We start from the raw sequence: 27,576 nt of genomic DNA on the forward strand, positions 1-27,576 counted from the left end.
ACCTGGGCTTCCAGAAAGTGTTTTTGTATATTTTTAATGCAAATCTAAATACTGTTTGTTCACTTTGGTGGAATAAATCATTTTTTTTCTGACATTATGAATATACTTCAGTTAAGACAATTCTTTGGTACTAAAGCTTAAGTATTATAAATAATTTTACTTTTAAACCAAAAACGAGAAATGAAATAAAACAATAAAGTAACTATTACATGGTTTTTACAGTGCAAACAACAACATGAAAGATATCTACTTTTTGTTAAATACTCTTGGATATCTTCCAAATTCAGATCTGAATAGATAAACTCATTGTCCTCAAAGTCTGGTTCCTGACAGGAATCGATGTAATATTCAACATCATCTTTTATCTTCTTCACCTGATCCACGTCAACAGTGTTGTTGTCTACCATTCTCATTATTGTTTCTAACTGCTTAACGTGGTACCGATGTTTCTTTGTGTGACCTTTTAGCTCATCTAACCTGTCCTCTTTCTGAAACGGTTTATATTACACCGTATTTTTGAAATAATACAGAACAAATATATATACATTTATACGTATTTGAAACCTTTAGCGTACTAAACAAAACTAGCAAAACACCACAATACATCCACGTTAAAAGTACAAAACATTAAAATAAAAAATTACCATTTCATTAATCTCCACACATAGATGATTGAAATCAGTCATTAATATCAACGTAAAATCAGGGCCAGCTAACTCGGTAATCAGTAAACATTTTGTTCATGTCATTTATCTGAAGTAGACATACCATTTTACTTTCAAAGTAACTACTGAAAGTTAAACTTATTTCCCTATATTTGAAGTAAATTTGCAATATAACGTTTCATAATGTAAGTACACACACACAATTAAATCTGTATGATAATAATAGAACTCTGAGTAACAACATATTATATTTCTAGTGGATAACAAGAGATTTCATGTCCAGTGGACAACTCTGGCCAAAAATGTTTAAATTTTCAGCTGTCCACACTTGAAATTTATACTATTGGTAAAAACGAATGTCCACTTAAGTTTATGGTGAAAGATCTTTCTCAAGGAGTCAAAGTAACTTATTAAGACTGATAGTCCAACATATTCCTTTGTTTTGAGCATAATCTACAATTTATTTGAACTTGGTTCAAAAATAATACATTCAATATATGCACATTTAAACAATTATCACTGTATCCTGGAAGGTTACCAATATACGATTTGATGTAAGAAAAAATAATCATATAGAATTTTTTTGCCCTTTTTCAAACTTAAATAAAAACTTTAAACATTTCTTAATAAATATGGCTTATACAATACTAATTTTCAGAGTAACTGGTTAAATATATATACCAAAAGGTACAGTGACAAGTACAATGGTATTACATGAAAATCTAACCTCTTTATCACTTCTTTTCTTTTTGAGTTCAATCACTAAAGACTCGTATTCACTTTCAAACTGGTCAATTTGAAGATTCAGAGCTTCTATTGATGCCTAAAAATGAACATGTTGTATACAATGTTAAACAATCAATTCCGAATTACACACATTAATTTGTACATATTACATATACGTTCAAGAGATAATCTACAATTGTTTTTAAAATTTGTTTCTTTATATCAATAATGAAACAAAGGTAAAAATTGTTTTGAAAGTTCATGAACTAGCTATAAAGTTTAAGAATCTAATTTGTTCAGATACATTCTACAGATTGTGCTTGACAAAAACAAATTTCAAAAACAGGATACAAACACTATTTATTTAGTTTGAGTGTCTCAGATGAAACAGCTTACACCTTCATGTGGATTTTGAATTGTTTGAAAAGCAGCACAGTGGGTGTATAATACAATTTGTTGTGTAGAAACAGACAATAATGTGAACAGTGTTAAGCTGTATGTAATACCCATACAAACCTTCTTGTTAATATCTCCACCAAAATATAACTTTTCTTTCAAAATGTTTGATATGTCTTTGTCTATGTGATGTTTAGTGAGTTTGTTTTAGGCAATGTGACTCAAGGCTGGTTATTTATTAGACACAATAGGCACAGTGCCTATAGCTTACAAAACTTTAAACCACAATTTATAATTTATATATCTATAATTTATCTAACTTATACAGCTAGTAGGGCCTATGAACAGAAGGTGCCTAGACCCTACAATCATCTCAATCTGGGACTGATGTGACCTATTAAAGTGTATTTACTTAAAATAACATGAATACTTGTTTGATTTGTCAGCTGCTTCAAAGAATAATTAAGGTACACATGATTCACATTTTTTACAGAGTTAATCCTTCTTCATCATAATGAGTTCTGTTTTCTGGAACATTTGGATGACCTTTTATCACCATTGAGTTGCTAGTTTTTTGCTTTTTGTTTGTTTGTTTATTGAATCTTGTGCAAAGCTTCTCAAAGACTATCTGTTCTTAAGATCCAAGTTAAAAATTAGGGGAAATACAGTTAACCAACACCATCTACTGCCAACTCTTAAAAAAAAAGTGGTATTGACTGTCACAGTAGCATGTACCCACTGCTGTAAAGGCAAGTATAACTGGTTACAAGATTTGGGCTTGTGATCCACAGCTTGAGACCTCAATGTCCTGCCAATCCCTACATTGAAAATTGTTTTAATATAATGTAATTAACCCTTTGTAGCAGCTCTGTTTTGTTTTAACCCTTTCTCAATGGGCCATAGAACGAACATCACGTCATCTCATTTCTGAAGTTACATTTACAATTTTAATGAACTAATATTTTATGATTTTATGTCAATATGTTTGGAATCAAATTGTAGATTACAATTCAAACTTCAATATTATATATGAGTTAATTTCTTAATTTAAAAGTAAACATTAAAAGAACACAGCTAAATATAGATTTTAGTGAGTCACATGGTGTTTTGAATGCAACACTTTAAAATAAGATGTATGTAATGTTAAATATCTATACAGTTTCATACAAATTAGAAACTGAAATTACTAATATTGACAAGCTAGAATATAAAATAAGAACCTTACTTCTCTTTATTTTGCTGAGATATGGTTCATGAACTGAATCAAACATGATGGCCCCATTCAAACTTTCCATTTTTTGAAATGGCCACTTACATATTCTTACTATAATATATGACACGTGAATAACCAATCAACAGCTTAATGTCCCCAGAGGGATTTTAACAGCAATTTTAATCTATTAAAAGGCAATTCATTCAATCCAAGATTTCAAGGCGGTAGATTGTGTCTTCAGTCTGCTCGAAGTTTAATATTTTTAAAATCTAAATACATCTTAGTTACTGAGGTTAATATATTACAGTGGAATTCTATGTTATCAGTGCAGTTATTTATAATCTTTGGTTATTTGACTGTATGTATACTAAATCTTTAAAAAAAAAAAAAAAAAAGTTTGATATTCTCCATATGTGAAATTTTAAAAGGCTTAGCAACCAATGTCCAGCAACAACCGAGTACAAAGGTTGTAGTGAGAAGAGATACTTGTTTACTTTACTTGATTTAATGTTCTATATTTTTAGAAAAATAAGTTTAATACCTTATTTCTCAATAGTAAATCCATACACAATATATATATATAATTGAAATTTGACTGTATATTATGAAATACTAGTCCACTAAAACACAACCAAGACAATTTTGCATTATTGAATACAGTGAGGAGTGCATGTGCACCATCTTAATGCAATTTATGTAATGTTAGCCAGGCATGATTGGAAGGTTAATAATAAAAATAATAAATATACATGTAAATATATAGCACTATGAGACTCAATCTACTCAGACTAAACATTTGTATTTTTGCATTATAATATGTAGTCATTCTAGCATGAAAAAAGCATAACTTACATTTCCTAATTTTTTATGACGGTTACGAGGTAAATATCATAAAACAAAGTCTTGCTGAAAACAAACATATGAAATGTATTTAGGAGGTTTAGGAGGTTACTTAAATAATATTTGAAATTTCTAGAATGAAGATTGTTTTTTCTTAATTATAACATGAAATCACTTTGCACTCAGACTAATAATGAAACACTCTTTTCACAAACAAATATTTAGTAAAGATATTTATTAAAAATCTTTTTGTATGCAAAATACTTGTAACCTTTACTAAAAGTCTACTAAAGTTTGTAGATATACACATGCTGTATCAAATGTTATAGTGCAAATAAACGTGTGCAAATGAACTTGTGTATGTTATACAAAGCCCGTAGCAAAAGGGTTAATATAAGGTGCTCAACCTCTGTAGCAGGTTTATTTCAGTTTGTTAGAAAAATAAATAATTTGCATGTTTGCAGTAAATCATTCATCTATCCTGGTAAGTTAGTAATTACATAAATTTCACTTGTCCTAATCTACTATTATACATAATGTAATTGTAACAGGATCATCACGATCAAAGTTATATTTGTACTGCTGTAAGATAATTAAATATTCTTTTAGGTCACAAATTAACTTTCAAGGTTAAACCAATTGAAATGTATATATGATACTGATGATACATTAAAAATGTCTCCTTCCACATCACTTGTTTACAATCAGTATCAGCATACAATACCTTTTTTATACAATTGAGTTTTCTACGTATCATTAAAGAAAATACTCAACTAAAAATTATAAACATATACCTGTAAATTAACTAATACTCACAGATAACCAACTGGATGCATCGTCTTTTTCTTTCTGAGCAGGATCAACCTTTTGTGTTCCTTCTAAACCTTCTTTTGAGTATGCTTTGGTTTTGGTTTCTCTTTCAACTACTTTAAACCTTTCCATTTGCTACAAATCACACAAAAGGTTATAATTTAGAACATTAATCTCTTTCAACGAAAGATTGATACCCTATCTAATAACACATGTAACATTGTTTTAAACATAAAAATTTAAAGAAATAACTTTGCTGATTTTGGTTACTTGCACAGGTAGACATGGACTATTTACATCAGATATGACTGATTTTAAACTGATGGGAAAGAGGGATGTCTGACAGTCAACAGCACTGACTGTCAATTTTTGGGCTACTATAATCAAATAACAAAATTTAATTTTCACTCTTAACACGCATTGATGGTTCCCAAGTGTAATTCTGCCATAATACGGTGCAAACCAGGGATCCACAATCTTGTAGGTAAATCAACAGACTTGCCAGGAACTTATAATTGATTCTAAAACATTATAGATTTTGAACAAACACTTCAATATGATTGATGCAATGCAACTAAATCATATTTTAAATGTATTTAACAAATTACTTGCATTTAATGTTAAGAAAATTCAACCAGTATAGGATAAAAAAAAAACACAAACCTGAAATTTTTAGTTAACAATAATTGTTATTTCAGAATAAACTAAGTGCAGTATAACAAATAAGATAGACAACACACACTGATAACCTTAAAACCTGAATCTAGATCATAACACGGACAACATTTACAAGTCCAACAGCCAAGTACAAACTTTCCAGTAGTCTAAACAATAGTGAACATTAATCTATAAACACCCGAGTCCAACCACCAAGTACAGACTTTCTAGTAGTCTAAGCAATAGTGAACATTAATCTATAAATACCGGAGTCCAACAGCCAAGCACAGACTTTCTAGTAATGTAAGCAATAGTGAAGGTTAGTCTATAAACACAGGAGTCCAACCACCATGTATAGATTTTCTAGCAGTCTAAACAACAGTGAACATTAATCTATAAACACAGGAGTCAAACAGCCAAGTACAGACTTTCTAGTAGTCTAAACAACAGTGAACATTAATCTATAAACACCCGAGTCCAACCACCAAGTACAGACTTTCTAGTAGTGTAAACAACAGTGAACATTAATCTATAAAAACCCAAGTCAAACAGCCAAGTACAGACTTTCTAGTAGTCTAAACAACAGTGAACATTAATCTATAAACATAGGAGTCCAACAAATTATCATTTGTTAGGGATTTATATCAGTGCATCAACCATTTACAAAATAGTTACGTGTCCTGAAGGGTCATTTCATTATCAAGATCCACCTTATTATTACAATTATGACAAAGACACAGTGGATATCAAATTACCCTTAACTATTCTACTTCACTAACACAACCTTACTCTTTCTATTAACTTTCTTGCTTCTGTTAGGTCTCTCTTATCTTTGATTTCATTTGATGCAACCCACATTTTTATTTGGTCTCGCAGCCTCTGCAATGAGAACCTTTTTTTATTAAAAAAACATACCAATACACAAGTACTCCCGATTACAAGTACTGTATGTATACTGTTATTTAAGTGGACTCTACACTGATAATAAATCTTTGTATAATTTAAATGTGTGATAATGGGGTCATTATCAAATTAAAACTTTAAAATTCACATGAGACTACTTATGTTTCAGACACAACAGGTTATTTATGAACAAGCTTGTGACACTTTCACCTTTTACCTTTCTTCTTATCTAAATCGAGTACCTTTAGCATAAACTTTGTCATTATTAGCCAACCAATTTCTCTATCTATACTCACTTTCTCTGATAGAATATGTTGACTAGATCATATCACGTTTCAAAAATTTTGGCTGACCAGTATATCTTTATTTAGCATTAAGTTCAACTAAAAATGTCATAGTTAGGTAGACTAGAAAGCTTTTATTCATCTCTCTGCAGAAATACATCTGACAAGGATTCTGCATTATTAACACAAGCAGGTATGACATTCTTACCATGGAAACAATTTCAGAAAACATTCTAATCATTCAAATGTGCAGATGTGTCAAAAGTTTTATATAACATTCTAATAATAAAAACAGGCAGACATGTCAACAGTATCATGTAACACTAATAATAAAAAGGAGCAGGCATGTCAACAGTATCACATGACATTCAAACTACTAAAATAGACAGGTATGTAAACAATTTCATATGATGTTCTAATTATTAAAATGGACAGACATGTCAACAGTTTCATATGAAATTCTGGAATTTTACTTTAACTAATGTTCCAGAGATAAAACATTGGAAACACCTTGTATTGACGATCAGTTGTTTAAGATTTTATTGTAACTGAGATATAATAATTCAATGAATAAAACTTGTAACCAAATAATTATTAATTTTCCACTTTTTACATATTAATATGTAAATTATCACCTTACTAAATAAACTAACATTTGCATGAATCAAGTGAAACATAAAACTGGTCTTGTTTACTGTGTTTGTAATAAATTATGTTAAAGTAATTAAAACTAGTCTTGTTTACTGTGCTTATAATACATTATGTTAAAGCAATTAAAACTAGCCTTGTTTACGGTGTTCATAATACATTATGTTAAAGCAATTAAAACTAGTCTTGTTTACTGTGTTCATAATACATTATGTTAAAGTAATTAAAACTAGTCTTGTTTACTGTGTTCATAATACATTATGTTAAAGTAATTAAAACTAGTCTTGTTTACTGTGTTCATAATACATTATGTTAAAGTAATTAAAACTAGTCTTGTTTACTGTGTTCATAATACATTATGTTAAAGTAATTAAAACTAGTCTTGTTTACTGTGTTCATAATAAATTATCTTAAAGCAATTAAAACCAGTCTTGTTTACTGTGTTTATAATAAATTATGTAAAAGTGATTGAAACCAGTCTCATTTACTGTTTATAATAAATTATGTTAAAAGCAATTAAAACAAGTCTTGTTTGCTGTGTTGATAATAAATTATGTTAAAGCAATTAAAACTAGTCGTGTTTGCTGTGTTGATAAGAAATTATGTTAAAGCAATTAAAACAAGTCATGTTTGCTGTGTTGATAAGAAATTATGTTAAAGCAATTAAAACAAGTCGTGTTTGCTGTGTTGATAAGAAATTATGTTAAAGCAATTAAAACCAGTCTTGTTTACTGTTTATAATAAATTATGTTAAAGTAATTACAACTAGTCTTGTTTACTCTGTTCATAATACACTATGTTAAAGTAATTAAAACCAGTCTTGTTTGCTGTGTTGATAAGAAATTATGTTAAAGCAATTAAAACAAGTCGTGTTTGCTGTGTTGATAATAAATTATGTTAAAGCAATTAAAACCAGTCTTGTTTACTGTTTATAATAAATTATGTTAAAGTAATTACAACTAGTCTTGTTTACTCTGTTCATAATACATTATGTTAAAGTAATTAAAACCAGTCTTGTTTACTGTGTTTATAATAAATTATGTTAAAACTCTTCTCACTTGAAGTTTCTTAATCTCCTTCTTCAGATCCCCTTCATACTTTTCTTTTTGGTTATAGTTACCTGCACTTTGGACCTACACATGTAAAAAACAAAATTAAAGGTACCCCACCATTAACCACAAAGACATCATGGAAGATTTGATGGTTGTATTATCTCATCTGACATACAAGTACAAAGTTAAACAAAGAAAATGCACAATAATAGATTTGTTTGTTTCATAAGGATAATACAACAAATTGACTTGTTTCACATATAAATATAGCTAGATAATTAGTGTAATTTGTTAATTAATCATTGGCTCATCAGTTGATTAAATTCAACTAAGCAGTCAGTCAAACAAGACTCTGAACTAGTTTTTTAAAGTAGATTTTGAACTTTTTCTTAAATTAATAGAAACTTTCCAGTTGTCACCATTCAAACTACCCTTTCTTTAATTTGATACAAACTTGCTAGTTGTCACCATTTGTGCATTTTGCACAAAAAGTGATTTTTCTTTAAAAATATTTTACCAAAAACTTCTGGCACTTTTTTTTGTTTTTGTTTTTAAAAGAGGAATCCAAACATTTCCAATTTAACAAATTACTAATATTAGACAATGACTGAATGGAATTAGAAATAACTAGGTCTATTTATGTCCTTTGTTCAGATAGGATAAACAAAAACATTCAGTAAACAAGAATTCAGTTGTCAGAATAGTTTGTGGTTGCCTACACTAACTACGCTTCTCTTATGTTCTCCCATCAGTAGAATTTCTTCAACATTCATACAAATATAATTTAACATGCAAAAACTTCTAGTGATGAAAAAGAATGATTAAGGTACTAACAAAGAGTCCCTAAATTATTCCCAAGACTTTAAAACTTCTCACTGAATGCCTTTGACCATTGCTACAATAGCTCCAAGTAGAAACTTTCCCACAAAACAACAAAGAACTGTATTTTCTTGGCTAGTATATCAGAAAGTCTTACTCCTACATTACATGTTTGTGGCAGGGGTTTAGTCTGAAGAGAGACAAGCCAAGGGACTTTTCTCCTCCACTGGGGTGTTCAGGAACATTCATGTTCCTCTCCAACCCCAGCCGTGAAAGTTTGAGTTGACCACTACAGTATTAAGTTTTAAGGGAAAGTTGGCTTTCCCAACTGGGGTAAGGGATGTTTGTATCATGATTTGATTTAAGTTAGTTATCATTTTTATGGTATATGTTGAGTTTTGTTTGAAAGTTTTTGTTATTTGTGTCTCTCCATAAATTATTTGATTAGTTTTGACAAAGTCTGAGCTATCTTGTCAGTTCAGAGTTGCCAAGTAAAAATCAGCAGGGCTGATGGCATAACATTGGTTGTGATGGTCGACGGTTTGACTAATAAAGGAAAACCAGGAAGAAACAAGGCATGAGGATGTATATGAAAGACTTCTTACATTCTTCTCCTCTCAAATGGCCCAGATCAGGGTCATGGTTGGCTGGGATCTTGGGATCCAGTGCCACGGCTGGGATCAGTAGGACCAAGTGCCTAAGAATTTGCTGTGGGAGGGGGGGGAATGGGAGTGCCCCAAGAAAACCCACTTTCAAAGGATGGGTGCCAAATAATCTACCTGTCCTATGCTTGAAGCTGAAATTGAAAAAAAAGGCATATTATTGATGATTAATATGTGACAACTTGGGTGTTGTTTTTTGTGTTTTGGCCATACTGAATCAAGAAAAAACTCTTAATCTGTCAATCCTTCCAGTATCCAGGCCAGGCTGGGACTTCTAGCTCTATCCAATCATATTTAAACTTCCTATGTAACTGTTCTATTTCAGTCATAAAGGAGGTGGCAATTATAGCCATTATATAAATTAAGCAGAAGAAGACACGGACTTGAAAACCATGAAATAGATACTATATTATAAATATACAGTTATTATTCGAAATGGTCAGAAAAATGTCTTAAAAGAGTAAATTGTATTAGGAAAATTCAATATTAATTTAAAAAAATTGACCTTTATATATGTGGTTTAAAAAACAAAATGGCAAAAAAAAAATAATTTGGCAAAAGTGATAGAGAAAAAAGCCAAAAGGAACCCTGTTTGCAGGCATTATAATTTAGGATTAAGGCACTTTTGAATCCTAAACATGCCACACGATAGACTCAATGGAACAAAAACCTTGAAACAGGTTGAAAATACAATTTATATCACTCCTTGTGTTTCTTCCTATGTAACACTGCTATAACTACATTATTTATTGTTGTTGATAAAAAGTTTCCTGACAGTGATTATAAATAAGACATGTATTAAGTAAAACAGTAACTAATAGGAACGAGTTAAGATGAGAAACATGTACTTAGATTTTAGGACCAAGTTTACTGAGGTGGTCAGTTTCATCACAGAGAACAGAATGTAAAGAGTTATATTTAGGTACATCTTTGTTGTATAAATGGACAACAAACTTAGCAGGACATACCATTTAATTTGTCGCAGGTAGAAACTTGAATGGTATGAACTTATTTTAGATACAACAATATGCTGGTAAAAAGTGAGTAATGAATTTTTCATTTTGAATCAGAAAAAAGTTGTAGCTGTGGTAAGAATGCTGTGAACAATTAGAATAAGCAGGTATAGCTTATTTGTTTGTTACATATTATTATACTGCACAACAGCATACTATTATCAAAACAGATAATGTTTTCCAAGTATTCTATCTGATGAACAGTTTAGTTACTTTCAGTTTATCTTAACATAAATTATTTTAGAAACTATTCACTGTCCCATTATTCTTTTAGACTGTACTTCCTAAGTGCTCAACAAGTCATCTACGGGCGAAAGACTGTACTCCACAAGTCGTCTATGTGGTCTGCAGATTACAGACTAAAGTCCATGTTTCTGAGACACAGTTGCTTGAAGATATTTTCAACTAAACCACACTAGATAATTAGTTATTTAGTTGATTTATGTGTATCAGTAACATTCAGTTCTTATTCATTATTCATTTACATACATGTGTAAGCTACAAAATGTTCATACAAACCGTAAAATTAAATTACTAAAATAATACTTCATAAATTAACTGTGTCAATGATAAAAGATTGTATTGTGTTCATTTTTCTGTTTCAAAGTAACTGTTCAACTTATAACTTAAGTGGAAAGCAAACTTTGTTGTTGTGTGCAGGTATATAATTATATACTTCACAATACATTAATATTATCTACAATCAGGTAAATCACAATTTTCTTCAATAAAGTTATTTCTTGGTACAGAATTGCCTGTGCAACACAGCATAGTGAAGTTCATCCACAGAATAGACTGGTAGTTATGTACACTTGCAAACAAATATTTGACCAAGAATTCTTAAATGAACAAGAGAAAACTTCCTGGTTTTAACACAAGAAAGTACATGTCCAATAGGCCTCATAAAACCTGGTCTTTAAGCTATTTCTCTGAACAAAATGGTTCTTTACTTAATAATAGTATTAAGTTAGAGATGTGGCCAAACACAACAAGCTAAGTGCTACTATACTTGTTAGTATTATATGATTTCTAGATATTTTAAAAACTGTACAGGTCCCAAAATGTCTGAAACACTAACTAAATGACTGCAATTTAGTGACTCAAGAGTCACACGTGTTTAAAGTAACAGTGAATAAATTTCACTAAATCGAGCAATGCCAGTTTGACTTCTGTGAATAAATAATGTTGCTTTCCCACAAACAATCACTTAACTATCTGATTATCAACATCTACTGCCTATCTCAAGGTTTTGTAACTCCTATAGCATAATTATATATTTTGATACATATGTGCAGTTACCGAATTCTAAAGCTTTAGTTTGAAGCTATAATAATAATAATAATATTATGTTGAAGATTACAGAGAACATTGTTTACCCTTGCTAAAAGAAATTTCATTTTCCAAGAGCACTTGGATTATTTGGTTTGTTTTCTACCTGTGAAGATTATCAGAAAAATTGTGCAAGACCAGTCTACCATTAACTCTGCAATACATTATTCTAAAGAGATGAAAGACTAGAATAGTGTAAGTCTAGCCTACCATTAATTATACAATACATTATCCTGATGAAATGAAAGACTAAAATAGTGTAAGTCTAGCCTACCATTAATTATAAAATACATTATTCTGATGATATGAAAGACTAGAACACTGCAAGTCCAGTCAGCTATTAATTTCACAATACATTATCCTGATGAGATGATAGATTAGAACACTGCAAGTCCAGTCTACCATTAATTCCACAATACATTATTCTAATGAGATGAAAGACTAGAACACTGCAAGCCCAGTCTACCATTAATTCCACAATACATTATTCCAATGAGATGAAATACTAGAACACTGCAAGTCCAGTCTACCATTAATTCCACATTACATTATCCTGATGAGATGAAAGACTATCATTAAATGTACAATTCATTATCCTGATGAGGTAAAAGACTAAAACTGTCAGTCCAGTTTACCATTAATTCCACAATTCATTATCCTGATGAGGTAAAAGACTAGAACATTGCAAGTCCAGTCTACCATTAGTTCTACAATACATTATCCCGATGAGGTAAAAGACTAGAAAACTGCAAGTCCAGTCTACAATTAATTCCACAATACATTATCACGATGAGGTAAAAGATTAGAACAGTGTAAATCCAGTTCACCATTAACACCACAATACATTATCCTAATGAAACTAATGATTTAACATCCTTCAGCTAATCTTTAATTTTAAATATTCACATAAACACTTGCTTCTAATATTAACATAAACAGTTTTTAAATGATTTAATACTTACAGTGTAAAATATACAACAACCCATGTTAGGTTAAAACAAATAGCAGCATTTAAAAATGTTTAAATTGATATTGTGATGTTATTTTACAAACAATTTCTTGTTACAGGATTTAATAAATTGTTTTTCTAGAAACAAAATGTTTGATTGTTGTTAAATGTTACAATCTAAGATGACAGATGTCACTACTGAGATGCTGTGATTGGCTGACCAAGTTTTTATTGGATAAATACTGCCAGGACTGGCTAAACTGTAAATGTTAAAATTTACACTAATAGAATACGTAAAATATAAATGTTTGATAGATACCAAAAGAAACTTCAAGTGTTCAGACAATTGTTAGTCTTATAGTCCCACATGGCAGTCAGTTCTACTTAACATTCAAGGAATGTAAAGTTAGCAGTGGAATTGTCACTATCTTACAAACAAGTTATGTAGCCAAATTAGAATAGTAGTTTAAATGGAGATTGTTTTGAATAAAATAACTTGTCTTCAGGAAGATCCAAACATGAGAAAACATGTTTTATCAATTTGTAACTTGTTTATGAACAAGTAATCTGCTCTAAGAATCCAGTTGAGTATATAAAACCATATTTTATCAAGCTGTAAAAAGGACCATGTTTTACTTACTTTAGTATTGTACAAGGTATGATAAAGTAAATAAAAAAAAATCTTGTAAACAAATACAAACATTAATCCAGATATATGACTATCCCACAAACTGATTTGATCTGGTAATGATAAAATTCACCATAAACCAGATAAAGTCCTGTTGAAGTTCTAATGTATGTTTTTTTTTTTACTAGAACCTATTGGACCAATCTATGAATAAAATTTTCAAAATTATGTTGTTGTGGCAATGTTTCACCATAGAATATCATGATCAGTCAAGTTTGTAACATTATTTAAGAACAGTTTAAATACAAATTATTCAATTTCAGTACCTTGTTGTACATTAATAAATTTACAAAAACAGAACACTGATAAAGTTACATAAGTCAGCAACAAGTAAATATTGATCTACATATGAATTTCTACCAATATTTGTTCTATATGTCCAGTTCTTTGTGAATCTATAAGAACAAGACTTGCAAATTATCACAATTAAATTATTAGCATTTCATTAGAGAGTAATTTTTCTACGTCAGCACTTATCATATTTACAGAAACATTACATACAACTATTTTTTGAATAGCTAGAATAAACAATTTTCCTCACCTTCTGCCATATATCTTCAAAGGTTTCAACACCCTCTGTTACCTTTTTCAGACACCTTTCAATTTCACCTAGATAAAGAGAAGTCATAATTCTGACACAATCATTTTCTTTGTAACCAAAGCTGTATCTTACACATATCATGATCATTCCAAACCCCAAGTATCAACTATATTTGACTTAAAATGTGTCTTAAATATTTCAAACACTTTGTCTCTTAGATTTTGTTCACACTTGTATAGTATTTAATCTTTTTTTTCCAAGTTGGTTCTTTCTACATGGTTCTCAAATCTGTAAATGTGAAAACATCCTATAGAATAGGGGTGGCCAAACAGTGGCTCATGAAAATATGTTGACTGAGCTCCTTTTTGCATCACAATAAATATACGAGGTAATTAAAAAAAAATTTAAGTTTTATACTTATTTACCAGGTATAAACTGAGAGTCCACTGGATTAAAACATAACTTTAATGTTCATGGTGAGTAAATATATTTAAGATTTTAAATACTAATTTTAATGATAGATTTGAGTGAGAGTTTAGAGAAATATTAGATCACTAGGCATTACAGAGGAATTGCGCTGGAGAATCAGTAATCGTGCAAGCAAGGATCACAGAATGCGCTGGAAATGCGCTGGAGAATCAGTAATCGCAAGCAAGGATCACAGAGGAAATGAGCTGGAGAATCAGTAATCGTGCAAGCAAGGATCACAGAGGAATTGTGCTGGAGAATCAGTAATTGTACAAGCAAGGATCACAGAGGAATTGCGCTGGAGAATCATAATCGTACAAGCAAGGATCACAGAGGAATTGCGCTGGAGAATCGATAATCATACAAGCAAGGATCACACAGGAATTGCGCTGGAGAATCGATAATCGTACAAGCAAGGATCACAGAGGAATTGCGCTGGAGAATCGATAATCGTACAAGCAAGGATCACAGAGGAATTGCGCTGGAGAATCGATAATCGTACAAGCAAGGATCACAGAGGAATTGCGCTGGAGAATCGATAATCGTACAAGCAAGGATCACAGAGGAATTGCGCTGGAGAATCGATGTAATCGTACAAGCAAGGATCACAGAGGAATTGCGCTGGAGAATCGATAATAATCGTACAAGCAAGGATCACAGAGGAATTGCGCTGGAGAATCGATAATCGTACAAGCAAGGATCACAGAGGAATTGTGCTGGAGAATCGATAATCGTACAAGCAAGGATCACAGAGGAATTGTGCTGGAGAATCAGTAATCGCATACAAGCCAGTGCTGACAATGTTAGTTTTAGTGGGTGTGGCTTGCAATAACCTTACTGTGGCATATGTGGCTGTGTTGCAGGTAGTGAAATTAGCAGAGTGTTAGTGTGATACTCAGTGCTGTAGAGTTTGGTTGCATTGTTCATGTTGGAGCTTACTGATTCTTTTCACTTTAATTTCTTAGAAGTGTCCATGAAAATTTTGTGAAGGAAGTTGGTGTCATCAAATTGTAAGAAGCAAAAGTATGAAGATGAAAACAGAAATTTTAAGCCACAATGGGAGGAAAATTTAATATTCACCATTAAAGGAGGTAAACCTTTGTGTCTTATCTGTAATGTATTACCCAGTCATTACAAAGCCAGTAACTTGAAACACCACTATGAAACAAATCACAAAACTTTTCATCTGATTATCTACCTAAATCAGAATTATGGAAAAACAACTGTGTTCAAATCATCATTAAATAAGCAGTAGACACTGTTGGCAATGTTTAATAAGTTGATACAACAACTGAAGCTAGTTTTGTTATATCATGGAATACTGCTCATGCTAAATGCCCATTTTCTGATGGTGAATTTGTTAAGAAGAATATAGCTGAAGTTATTGCAGTGGTAGATCCAAATAACACAAAACTTCAGCAATTAACAGCACAAACACCAGCTTCATGCCACACTACAAAGATGTATCTACCAGATCAGTGTTGATGTTGCAGGCAAAATGATTTAAAGAATTCCCTTGCATTCAGCTTAGCCCTTGATGAATCTAAAAACATACAAGGCATCGTACAACTGGCAGCAGTTGTTCGTTATGTTCCCCCTGACATAATTGTGAAAGAAGAGATGTTGGACTTAGTGGCACCAAAAGAAACAACTCATGGAGTTGACATTTAAAATGCTCTCAACAGAGCCTTAACAAATGCTGATATTCCACTAGATAAACTCGTCAGTGTTGCAACAGATAGAGCACCTGCAGGATTAATTGCACTTATGAAAAGTGATCACAACTTTCCAGAGTTTCTCCCTATTCGTTTCATTATTCATCATAAACACCTGGCCAGATACTTCAAGTATGAAGATGATATGAAATTTGTTCTTGAAATTGTCAATTTCATATGATTAAATGGGAAAAGCTACCAACAGTTCAAAAATTTTCTTGAAGAAGTAGAGCTTGAAGATAAACCCAGTGATATCTCTTTCTATTGCATTGTGAGGTGGCTGTCAACCAGCAATGTTTTAAATAGGTTTGTGGATCTGTTAGAGCCTACTATTACTTTTCTTGAAGAAAAGAAAAGATTCTATCCTCAACTGAGAAATGATAAATGGATGAAAGATCTAATGTTCCTTACTGATATAATGAATCATCTACAAACTCTCAACTTGGCACTCTGGGGAAAGGATCTTACTCAGACAATTTTCAGCTTTCAGAATAAAATAAGACTTTTTCAAAGAGACATACTGCCAAAAAACTTTAGTTACTTCCCCTATCTCAAAAGAAGAATAAATACATTCACTGATATTGAAGTAAAAAACCAAAAACTGGAAGAATACAAAGATAAAATTACAAGGATTGCTTGATAATTTTCCAGACAGGTTTGAGGACTTGCAGAAGCTGAAGCCCTGCTTTGCCTTTCTTGTAAATCCATTCATGGCTGATGTGATCAATGATGGTTGTCCAATTCTTGAACCTCTGATTACAGAATCATCTGCTGTGGAAATGGAACTAACAGATCTACAGGAGAACCTGGATTTAAAGATGATTCATAAATCGCATTCTACAACTGAATTCTGAAAGTAAGTTCCAAAAATAAAATATCTTGAACTGAAGAAAACCATGTGCGAGTCATCTCAATTTTCAGAACAATATACTGCTGTGAATCATTGTACTCTGTAATGAAGTTTGTGAAGTCGAAGCATTGTACAATCCTTACAAATCAACAACTGACAGAGCTAATTCATACAGCCTTGACAACATATCAGCCAGAATTTCAATGACTCACAACCAAGATGGAAACTCACAAGACTTCTACGAGCAGTAAATAGCCTGATAATTGTATCAATGTCCGTTTGTTAGGTGGTATCTGATTAAATTATCTCTAATTTTACTCTTTTACATATTTTATTCCAGGTTTTGACCAGATATTTACTAAGACAAATAAATATAGTTACAAATATCTGTTATTATCCCTTTTATTTTTATTTTTGGCAGTCTTGTTTAATGTTAACAAAATGTAAATTTGCATATTTTTCTCAGATGTTTCCATAGTCCATTACTATATTAAATATGCTCAATGTAGTTAATGTAACAAAATGAGCATGTAACAATAAAAATGTGTGTAACATCTGAAGTTTATCATATGTGACTCTCACGTTAAGCAAGCTGGGCCACCCCTGATGTAAAACAATTAGTTGAGAAAGTCAGAACACTTGATATCTTTCTGAAGTTAACTACTTGTACCACACCTTCAGTGAAGCTCATTCTAGTGGCCACAATTATGCATAACTGCCTGAATGCAAGATTCATTGTAAGAAGGGCAGCAGTCAATCTAAGGCTACATATCTTGAAAATCCTTTGCTGGAAGTGAATGCTGTCTTCCAACATTAATATTTAGCAGACCAAAGACACAAAAGCTCATTGGATATGTATCAGGGAACATGACACCTATGTGACTAAGTATGGTTAGTATGATTTCAGGTCATCTTTTTCAAGAAATTACACCCTAAATTAACATGTACTGCAACCTGGTGAACTTTCAACTTGATTGTTATTCTGCTAACAACACCAGACAATATGTGAACCATCAACACTATTTTTTGTTGTTGGAAGGTTTTCTATACAATCTATCACACAATTTAAAAGCTTTCCCTTTTTGTTCATTTCCAATAAAGTTTAAATTACCCACAAAGTTAAATAGTATTTAAAAAACCACTGTAGAACACTTCACTAAACTTGTATCTATAAGACATCAAAAACAACCTTAGAGCATAACAGTGAACGTTATATTCTAGCCATAAAGGTTTAGTTGACTGGAAAATGTTCCAATTATTAAAAATTGACAAATTTCTACTATAAATATTTATCTGTAACTTACACCTAGTAGAACTGTTTCCTAAACAAAACTACCACGACAACTTTCCTACATCAATACATTCACACAACATTTATGATTTGTCATCATAAAACAAATGAACAGGTGTTACAATAACCTCACTCTCCTTTAAACTTTGTTACCCAGTGAATATCTGGAGGTTAAAGGTCACTTTAAAAAAATTCACATTTCATATTATTTCTCATTTATATAAATGATATTCTTTACCAACAGTTTTTTGGAGATATCCAAGCCTATGCCGATGATATTGCTGTTGTTTATAGTAAGCCAAATCTAATTAATGAAGCCATTATTTCTAGTGATCTTAATAAAATTAAAAATTGGCTTTTCTGTAATGACTTATCCTTAAATATATCTAAATCTTTTCTTCTTCAGTTTAACCTTTATGGTGTCATTCCAGCTTTTCCTTATATTTTTTATCATTCTAGTGATTGTTATACTTACCCTAATTGTAAGTGTCCCAAATTGACTCAAGTTTCCTCTGTTAAATATTTAGGAATTATTTTAGATCGAAAATTAAATTGGCAATTTCATATTAATTCTTTAGTTAATAAATTAAAATATAGTTCTATGCTAATTTTTGAACTTAGTCATTGTGCTCCTTATCATATTTTGTTAAGTGTATATTATGCTCTCTTTCAACCTTTCTTACAATATTGTATTTCAATTTGGGGTGGCACATATGACTTTTTTAATTCCTATTCACAAGTTGCAAAAAAGTTTTCTCTCTTATTTTTACTCATAGGCTTGATACCGATTTCAGTAAATTTAACTCCCCTCTTTCATATGATAAACTTTATTTATATTTTTTAGCTTTATCTACATTGCATGTTTCTTTTAATAGGCCTTTTAAAGTCACTTCATATTTTACACGACTTCAATCTTTTTTTTCCAATTAATGTACCCACACCACGTAAAACAGTTACACTTCATCAATATCTTTATTTGGCACCTCGTATTCATAATTTTATTCCTTATAGTATAAGATCTTCTATTAATCGTGTTAATCAAAAGAAATACTTAAAACAATGGATCTTAAATACTGATGATAATATTCTGGGAACTTTATATTGATTTTGTAAGTTTTGATTTTACTTTATTATGTGTTTAACCATCACAGGACGAGTTAACTCTTTGTTGATGGTTTTATATTGATATTTGATTTTTTGTGTCTAATTTATTGCTTAATAAATTTATTTATTATATTATTATTAATTTATTTATTATTATGGTAGAAATAAGAATTTTAAACAAAGTTTGAAAATTTATAACTTAAATAATGATATAGTTACATACTAGTATTTTCTATTTGTAGTAACAAAAGATTTACAAAATTACTTAAATAGACTAGTGGTACTGAAAAATTATTGTTATTCTTATATTTTGTCATTGGTGTATGACCTTTGTTTTTGTTGAGCTGCAGTCAACAAACATGTGAGTCAGAGCTGGTGACATGCATTATTGGCTACCAGCACTGTTCATAAAGGTAAAGGTTTTGTTGTTCTACAAAACAAAGATAAGACACTTGATGTTCTGAAATTAGTTTTTAGGTTTATGTAAGAAAATATAGCAGAACTTCAGTGCATAACAAAAATACATCTTTTAACAGTATGTCTCAAAGTTTTTTCTATAAATAATATACTTTAAAAATCAAGGTTGACTATAACTATGCACACGTGTGTGTGTATATATATATATATATATATATACAATATCGTGTGTATATATATATATATTATACACACACACATACATCATATCAACATTAGTTCTGTCACATGTACAAAATATCTACATTAGTTTTGTCTCAAGCGACTACACACGTATGTACAAAATATCTACGCGACTACACACATTATGTACAAAATATCTACATTAGTTTTGTCTCATGACTACACACACGTATGTACAAAATATCTACATTAGTTTTGTTTATGTACAAAATATCTACATTAGTTTTGTCTCGCGACTACACACGTATGTACAAAATATCTACATTAGTTTTGTCTCGCGACTACACACGTATGTACAAAATATCTACATTAGTTTTGTCTCGCGACTACACACGTATGTACAAAATATCTACATTAGTTTTGTCTCGACTACACACGCATGTACAAAATATCTACATTAGTTTTGTCTCGCGACTACACACGTATGTACAAAATATCTACATTAGTTTTGTCTCGCGACTACACACGTATGTACAAAATATCTACATTAGTTCTGTCTCGCGACTACACGTATGTACAAAATATCTACATTAGTTCTGTCTCGCAACTACACACGTATGTACAAAATATCTACATTAGTTCTGTCTAGTGACTATAACTACATACATGTATATAAAATATCTACATTAAAGTTATGTAACTCAAACAAATGACTGAAATCTGTTGAAGGTGGGCATGGCAGCTATCAGGAGTTGAAAAAAATTACCATTTGTTTTAACTGTATTTATTCAGATAGCTTTGAAAAGTACCAGTCAAAAGTTCTTATTGTCTAGATATACCTCTACTCAACTACTATTGTATTATTACAGAAAGCCAATGTAGAGGACATTCATTGGTCACATGAGAGTTTTAATGGTTATTTTGAAACAAAGTAATCAAAACTTAAAGTAAAACTCCAAAACATAACATTAATTTTATTCACATACATAGATAGTAAAGATGCTTAATTATACTTTGAATGTAACAGTCTATTGTGGAGTAAAGTGTTGCAAAAAGGGTAAAGATAACAAAAATTCCATATATCAAAATATAAAATTTATTGATAAGGAACCCACTTTGAAACAAAAAAATGGCTTTATGGGTAATAAAGAAAAAACATTTTAAAAATTTAACATGATTAAATATTTCCCAAGATGATTTAACAGGTATTTCTAAACAATTTAGTATGAATTTCCGAACAAGAAATACAGCTACTTGTTTTGACATAAATAAAAAGGAACCATGTGGTAAGATGTTCATTAACACGTTTGTTAGTTCTAGTGAACCACTGACATTCACATACTTTGGCTTTGAACCTGTTGACCTTTACACTAAGATACACATCAAACACAAGCAGGGATGGCTACAAGGGATGTTAGTTTTACAATATGAAACAAACATTTGTAACTCTACTAAAGTAAATACATGAAACAGTAAAATATCTTGTGTTCACTTCTTTGTATTATATGTACTAGAGTTGAAACACTTAGAAGATTCATAACAAAACTGAAACAAGTTGGATAAAAAACTGTCAATGTTTCTTTTCACATCTAAACAAGGAACAAAAAATTGAAGACATTAATAGATATTAAATAACTTCCAATTAAATCAGTACAGTTTCTCATTATTAACTATGTTGAATCATATTACAGCTGGGTGATTAACTATGACCTACGTTTACAATTACATCAATTAACAACAAAGCTACTGTGCCTAATATTTTTTAACTTTAAAAAAATTCAGTTTCACAAACATTGTGATAAAAATCAGTAAGTTAAATGTAATAGATTAATGAGTCTAATGATTAACCAATTAGCAAACTACACTTATATATAGACACACACAGAGAAAAAGCATGTAAGCAAAATGTCCTGGGATTGAATCCCACTCTTGGAGTTTAGTTTCATGCAATAACACTTTCACTTTATAATAATGTTTGTTAAACTTTACTTTCATCTGTTCATGATATAACAGAATATAGATAAATTCTCATGAATTAGTTGGGTGGTGGTAAACCAATCCACTTATTACTTCACCACTATAAAGAGTGGTGAAAATCATTAAAAAGCCTTTTGGTGGAAAGAGATAGGTTTGGCTTGTATTCTTGCATAGCTCAGTTGATAGAACATTAACCCTGTTGTCAAAAGCCCTACAAGGTCCAGTACTGGAAATTGTTTTTTCACTTAATGGAACTTCCACTTACAGTAATGTTTGTTAAAGTTCACTTTTATTAATTCATGATATGAATTTGATAATAATTACAAATATTGGGTAAAAATACTTAAAACTATGATTCTTTATGTATAACAGGCTTGTTACATTATGTAAAAGCTTTACAAATTTCATGAAAATACACTCAATAAATTCACTCATACTATCTATCTATACTTTCATGATTACCTGGTAGTTAGAAAATAAGAAAATTAGTTATTTTGATCAAGCACATATGCAGAGTTAAAGAAATGAGTATAAGATATGGAAGTCCAACTACAGGCTAACACTAGCAAAATGTTTCCTCTGTAAATAGCCATTAACTTGTACAATGGTTTATTATTTATAGCAGGTTCCAACAGTTTGAACCCACTTAAACATTCATTAGATAATTCTATCGATGTATTTAGTTTGGAATTTTGTTTTGATGAAGGTCTTTACACAGGAGAGGTAAACACTTGTACCATTTTACAAGTGCTCTTTACAAATCACATGACATGGGTCAACAGTTGGGATAGTAACTACCTACCAGCATTCAATATTCCAATCAGGATCATGAAAATTAATTTTTTTACTAAGATCATGACTAAATCAATTTCACAACAGTTACATTTAAAAACTGGCAGTGTCATATAACCAAACTACATTCTGTTTCATAAGAACAGGTCTATTTAAAAAATAGTAGTGACATATAGCCAAACCACCTTCTGTTTCACAAGAACAGTTATATTTGTGTGTTGTATAATATTAAAGACTTCTTGTAACTTGAAGATTACACCCCATCATAAAAAAGGGAAAAGTGCTTTTTAGGACACATTCAGAAGTACATCACTTGGCAAAGAAAACACTCGATCATTTACAAACCATTTCCCAAGATGTACGATTCTCATCCACTCACATGCAATGATTGTGATATTACCATTGTAACAGATTTACAAAAGAAAGTTACAACAGTTATTTCACATTAGGAATTCATAGCACATAGAAGTTTTGCAGAAGGTTTGGCAAATGAAACTTCTTGTGTAGAATATTTTAAATAAAACCATGACTGAAGATACTTCTTATAAGATTCTACTTCAAGTGAACAAAAATCATAATGTTTAAAATGACCAAAACTAATTTCTGTATTTTTGGCAATTTAAAATTTTTTATACCATCTCTTCATCCAGAAATTATAAATTATCAGCAAGGTTTACCCAATTGAAATTAATGGCAGCTATGGTTACTATAAGTTATGGAATTTCTAGCACTATTTAGGAAGAGAGGCTGAACAAAACTATCACCCTATTTTAATCATTTTAAAAACTAAATAAGAATACACTACATAAAAATAGTTTGGACTATCCAGTACTAGATATAATATTTCCCAACAAACTTCAAAGACTGTATTTTTTGTGAGTTAAGACTGACTGAGAAAATAGATCAGTTAACAGTTAACAAATACACTAAATACAATCAACAAAGGATCATTTGTTCCTTCAAAGTTGTTTTTGTACACCCACCCATGGAAAAAGTACAAATTTAAACACATCCTTTGCTTATTAGAAAATCATAGATTCTTAAATTCCTATAAAGTGTTGAGCTATACTAGTGATGATGTAAGCTAATTCCACACACGAGTCAAATACTGAAACTTCACATTCACCTTTAACAAACTCACCAAAAACAAGATATACTTTTATTTCATGTGCAGTTTCTAAGTAATTTTTTCAAAAAAATGTATTTTGCTTCCAAAATTTAGTTCAGGTCACACATTTTATGCTAAATCTATATACATTGTAGTCATGAATTTCAAAGTTAGAGAGTTTTTTTAATTGATAATTCTTGTAAATTACCTGATAGACAAATGATGTATAATAAACTAAGGCTGGTATTAATAATAGAATACCTATATAATACTTGTGAAAAGAAATGCTGTTTAGTTTCTATAATGTTATTAAGTTAGCCCATAACACTTTTCAAGATTTACTTTACTAGTTTTAGCTTTTAATTGTACATTAAAAACAAACTAACCAAGAAAAACAAAATCACCTGTTAGCTAAGTTATATCAATCATATTATTATAATATGAATCAATGTCTCAGATTGATTTCTTACAGCTGATAAAGATAAGTGTAGGACGAGATTTAATAATTTGGTTATCCCTACGTGGTACAGTATGCAAACTTTAGGTTTAAAATGTATAAGTAATTAATCTTACATACAGACAGTAAAATCCCTCCGAAAACGGTAAAAGAATTACAAGTTACATGACTGCCCAACAAAAGCCGGTAAAAATATCTGAATCTCAACAGCAGCAGCAATGAACCCTATAAATTATAATTGAAATGCATTATGATATAGACTTAATACTACTATTACTAGGCTAGGGAGCACGTAAACTTTTAGAAACTGGCAAATTAATTCCTACCTAGCAATTTTCTTCTGTCTGCCATATCTACGAATAAACAAGTATATGTGTCTGAAGCATAGTATTTTGTAATAAAAATAACAATTTTAAAGCGATTTAAATACGAGCAATAACATTCTAACCAACTTTAGTTTAATTAGCTTCAAAATGGCCACTAATCCATCACCTGGCTTAAATTTTCGACTATAAACTGATCTCAAGTGCCTCAGCTGTTACAACTAGTACTCATACTCTTCTTTTAAAGGCTCTTTACTTGCCAAACGTGGAAGATAACTTTAAACCAAAAAGTGAAGTTCTTCATGATTGTAGTTCTCTCTTGTTAGCACGTAATAACTATATGATTATAAAGAGTGCAAGAAAAATATCCATAATAAATGGTGTGGAACTTTTAATAATAGCTTTATGTGACGAGATTTAATATACAATCTTAAATCTGTTTTTTCTTCTCTCAATTTATAAAATAATTATTCAAAAGTTTTTCCCAATTCTGACATTTGGTTTACTCAAAATATTCTGATTGGTTTTATAAGATATTAAATATATTTTATCTTAAATTGCCCGAACAAGAACGTATACAGCTCAAAATAAAATAATACAAATATCTTCAAATTACGAGATTGAACAATTGAAAGTAATATAGCACATGGTGTAATAATAATTTTTATATATTAATCTTCTAGTATACTGTGTCATACGTTCTATTAAAAAAGAACATACCGTAAAAATAAAGTGGTAATAAACTAAATAGTAACAAGTACATCAAACAAAGGTAGATATTGCCTCGCACTGCTCAATGTCTTAAGCTCATAAAATAAGAAAAAAAACATTCTAATGTAAGCGCACTCATAAAAACGAAATGTATTGGATGTAATCAACGTAATTAAAAACGAACTTATCAGAAGGAGGGTGTGTGTGTTTTCTTATAGCAAAGCCACATCAGGCTATCTGCTGAGTCTACCGAGGGGAATTGAACCCCTGATTTTAGCGTTGCAAATCCGTGGACTTACCGCTGTAACAGATAGAGATTGGAAGGAAGGAGTAAATTCATTGTGTTCGTAATATATTTCGAAATACATAGTTATCTACAAGTGTACACTTTTCTATTTTCAAAGTGCCTTTCCCTGTTTAGGAAAATTTAATGTAAGAGTTTTATAAAAAAAAGTGAAAGTAATAACGCGTAAAAATCAAAACACTTTAACACTTTAAGCAATAGTATTATTTATGTTGCTATTGTGGCGTCCTCTTGTGGTATGTTTATTTTATACTTTGGTTACGTTTATCACAAGTTTCATACTTAGTAAATAATAATGGAAGATGATTGTTCTATAGAAACACTTTTGGGTATGTATTTTATTTTTCATTATAATATTAATCGTTTAATTCCCAGTGAAAATAGTTCGGAACATTTTGTGATTAGTAAGATTAATAATTAAAACAACTTGAAGTGAGAATACAAAAAATTAAATAGTTTCGACAAACAGAATAGTACTATGTGCTAAGTGTTCTCGATAACCAGCAACAGTTTGACAGTGGCAGTTATATTGATAGATGTTTTCTAAGTGTTTTAGTGTAATGGCTTCTTTCAGTTTTATTATTTTGTTTCACTACTGTCTGACTGGAGTGCTTGTATCCCGTGCAGTTTTTAAAGAAATAAACGTGTGACTGTAATTACATCATATTTCATTTTCAAGTTCTAATTTTGTTCAAAGTTTTAGTCTAGTTTAACAATTAAACTCATGAGTCTTGTCTTTAGCATTGTAGTTTTCTTAATTTAACTATATGTTTACAGCCCATAGTAATTTAAATTGGCGATAATCTCATAACGTATATATTTTTCAAAGGAAAATAAGATTTAACCTATTTATGTCACTGTTAGCTAACCCTTCCATTTTCCATCCCTGCTCCAGAACTGTTCCAGTAAATTAATACCTCTACATAGATGGACAAAACTTTCAAGTATTCAAAATGAGATGTGAATAGTAACGTTTGTAGAGAAATACTTACACTTATTGAAGATGGATGCTTGCCCTTGTAGTTACAGTGTATTCACGAAAATTAACGTCTCAAAAAACTAAATAAATAAATAAAGGTTTGGAGATTTGAATTAATTTTTTTATTTATTAAATTTTGTTTGTAGATACAACATTATTAACCAATTAAGAAGAAAATGCAAATATGAAACTTGAAAAGGTAACCAGTTAATATTCTGATTGTGTAACACAGTTACCATCATCAGGGTTAGTACCAACAGTCGTAGTAACTGTGATACCAGAAGTAGTCAGCTGCAACTAATAATAGTGATTTTATGTTTCATTGTAACAAACAATGGCAGTTTTTCTATTTTTTACTATTGCTATCATGACGCAGTGTACCTGAAAAGAAATTTTAAGAAGAATTGGTCAAATCTGTATGGTCAAGTTATTGACCATATTATTGTTCATAATAAGTTTCTTTAGATATTTGTTGATTGAACTTTAAATCTTAAATAGATATAAACCACATCTACCTGTTTCTTTAAGGTTATATATATGCATGTATGTGAATATATAATGTTATAATTAGTGTTAGGTGAGTATATTCAAGTCGTGTCTGAAGACACTCCATTTATCTTTGTAAAAATCCTCCAAAACAGAAATATATGAACTTAGAAAGAGGATAATGTATAATTGGATATTAATGTACATCTTTTTTAG

The 27,576-nt window shown here is 30.5% G+C and overlaps 2 protein-coding genes across 9 annotated transcripts in view; one reads left to right on the forward strand and one right to left on the reverse strand.

The window, feature by feature from the left end:
- LOC143255098 (CCR4-NOT transcription complex subunit 3-like) overlaps positions 1 to 25,172 on the reverse strand; it is a 44,479-nt gene extending 19,307 nt beyond the window's left edge. For 2 of the 5 annotated variants that reach the window (XM_076510235.1, XM_076510234.1), the window contains exons 1-7: positions 24,884 to 25,129; positions 14,196 to 14,263; positions 8,201 to 8,275; positions 6,097 to 6,186; positions 4,657 to 4,785; positions 1,393 to 1,488; positions 251 to 488 (exon numbers count right to left, since the gene is read on the reverse strand). In XM_076510235.1, the coding sequence (XP_076366350.1) occupies positions 251 to 488; positions 1,393 to 1,488; positions 4,657 to 4,785; positions 6,097 to 6,186; positions 8,201 to 8,275; positions 14,196 to 14,263; positions 24,884 to 24,908 (721 nt within the window). In that variant the 5' untranslated portion in view covers positions 24,909 to 25,129. Of the gene's footprint in view, positions 1 to 250; positions 489 to 1,392; positions 1,489 to 4,656; positions 4,786 to 6,096; positions 6,187 to 8,200; positions 8,276 to 14,195; positions 14,264 to 24,677; positions 24,697 to 24,883 lie in introns of those variants that run through there. The other 3 variants (XM_076510238.1, XM_076510239.1, XM_076510237.1) reach the window with 3 other exon arrangements.
- A 975-nt stretch (positions 25,173 to 26,147) lies between these two features.
- LOC143255099 (ADP-ribosylation factor-binding protein GGA1-like) overlaps positions 26,148 to 27,576 on the forward strand; it is a 47,300-nt gene continuing 45,871 nt past the window's right edge. For 3 of the 4 annotated variants that reach the window (XM_076510240.1, XM_076510243.1, XM_076510242.1), the window contains exon 1: positions 26,148 to 26,224. In XM_076510240.1, coding sequence (XP_076366355.1) covers positions 26,191 to 26,224 — 34 coding nt within the window. In that variant the 5' untranslated portion in view covers positions 26,148 to 26,190. Of the gene's footprint in view, positions 26,225 to 26,799; positions 26,973 to 27,576 lie in introns of those variants that run through there. The other variant, XM_076510244.1, reaches the window with a different exon arrangement.

This window comes from Tachypleus tridentatus, chromosome 7 (genome assembly GCF_004210375.1).
Source record: "Tachypleus tridentatus isolate NWPU-2018 chromosome 7, ASM421037v1, whole genome shotgun sequence".
Lineage (NCBI taxonomy): Eukaryota > Metazoa > Arthropoda > Merostomata > Xiphosura > Limulidae > Tachypleus > Tachypleus tridentatus.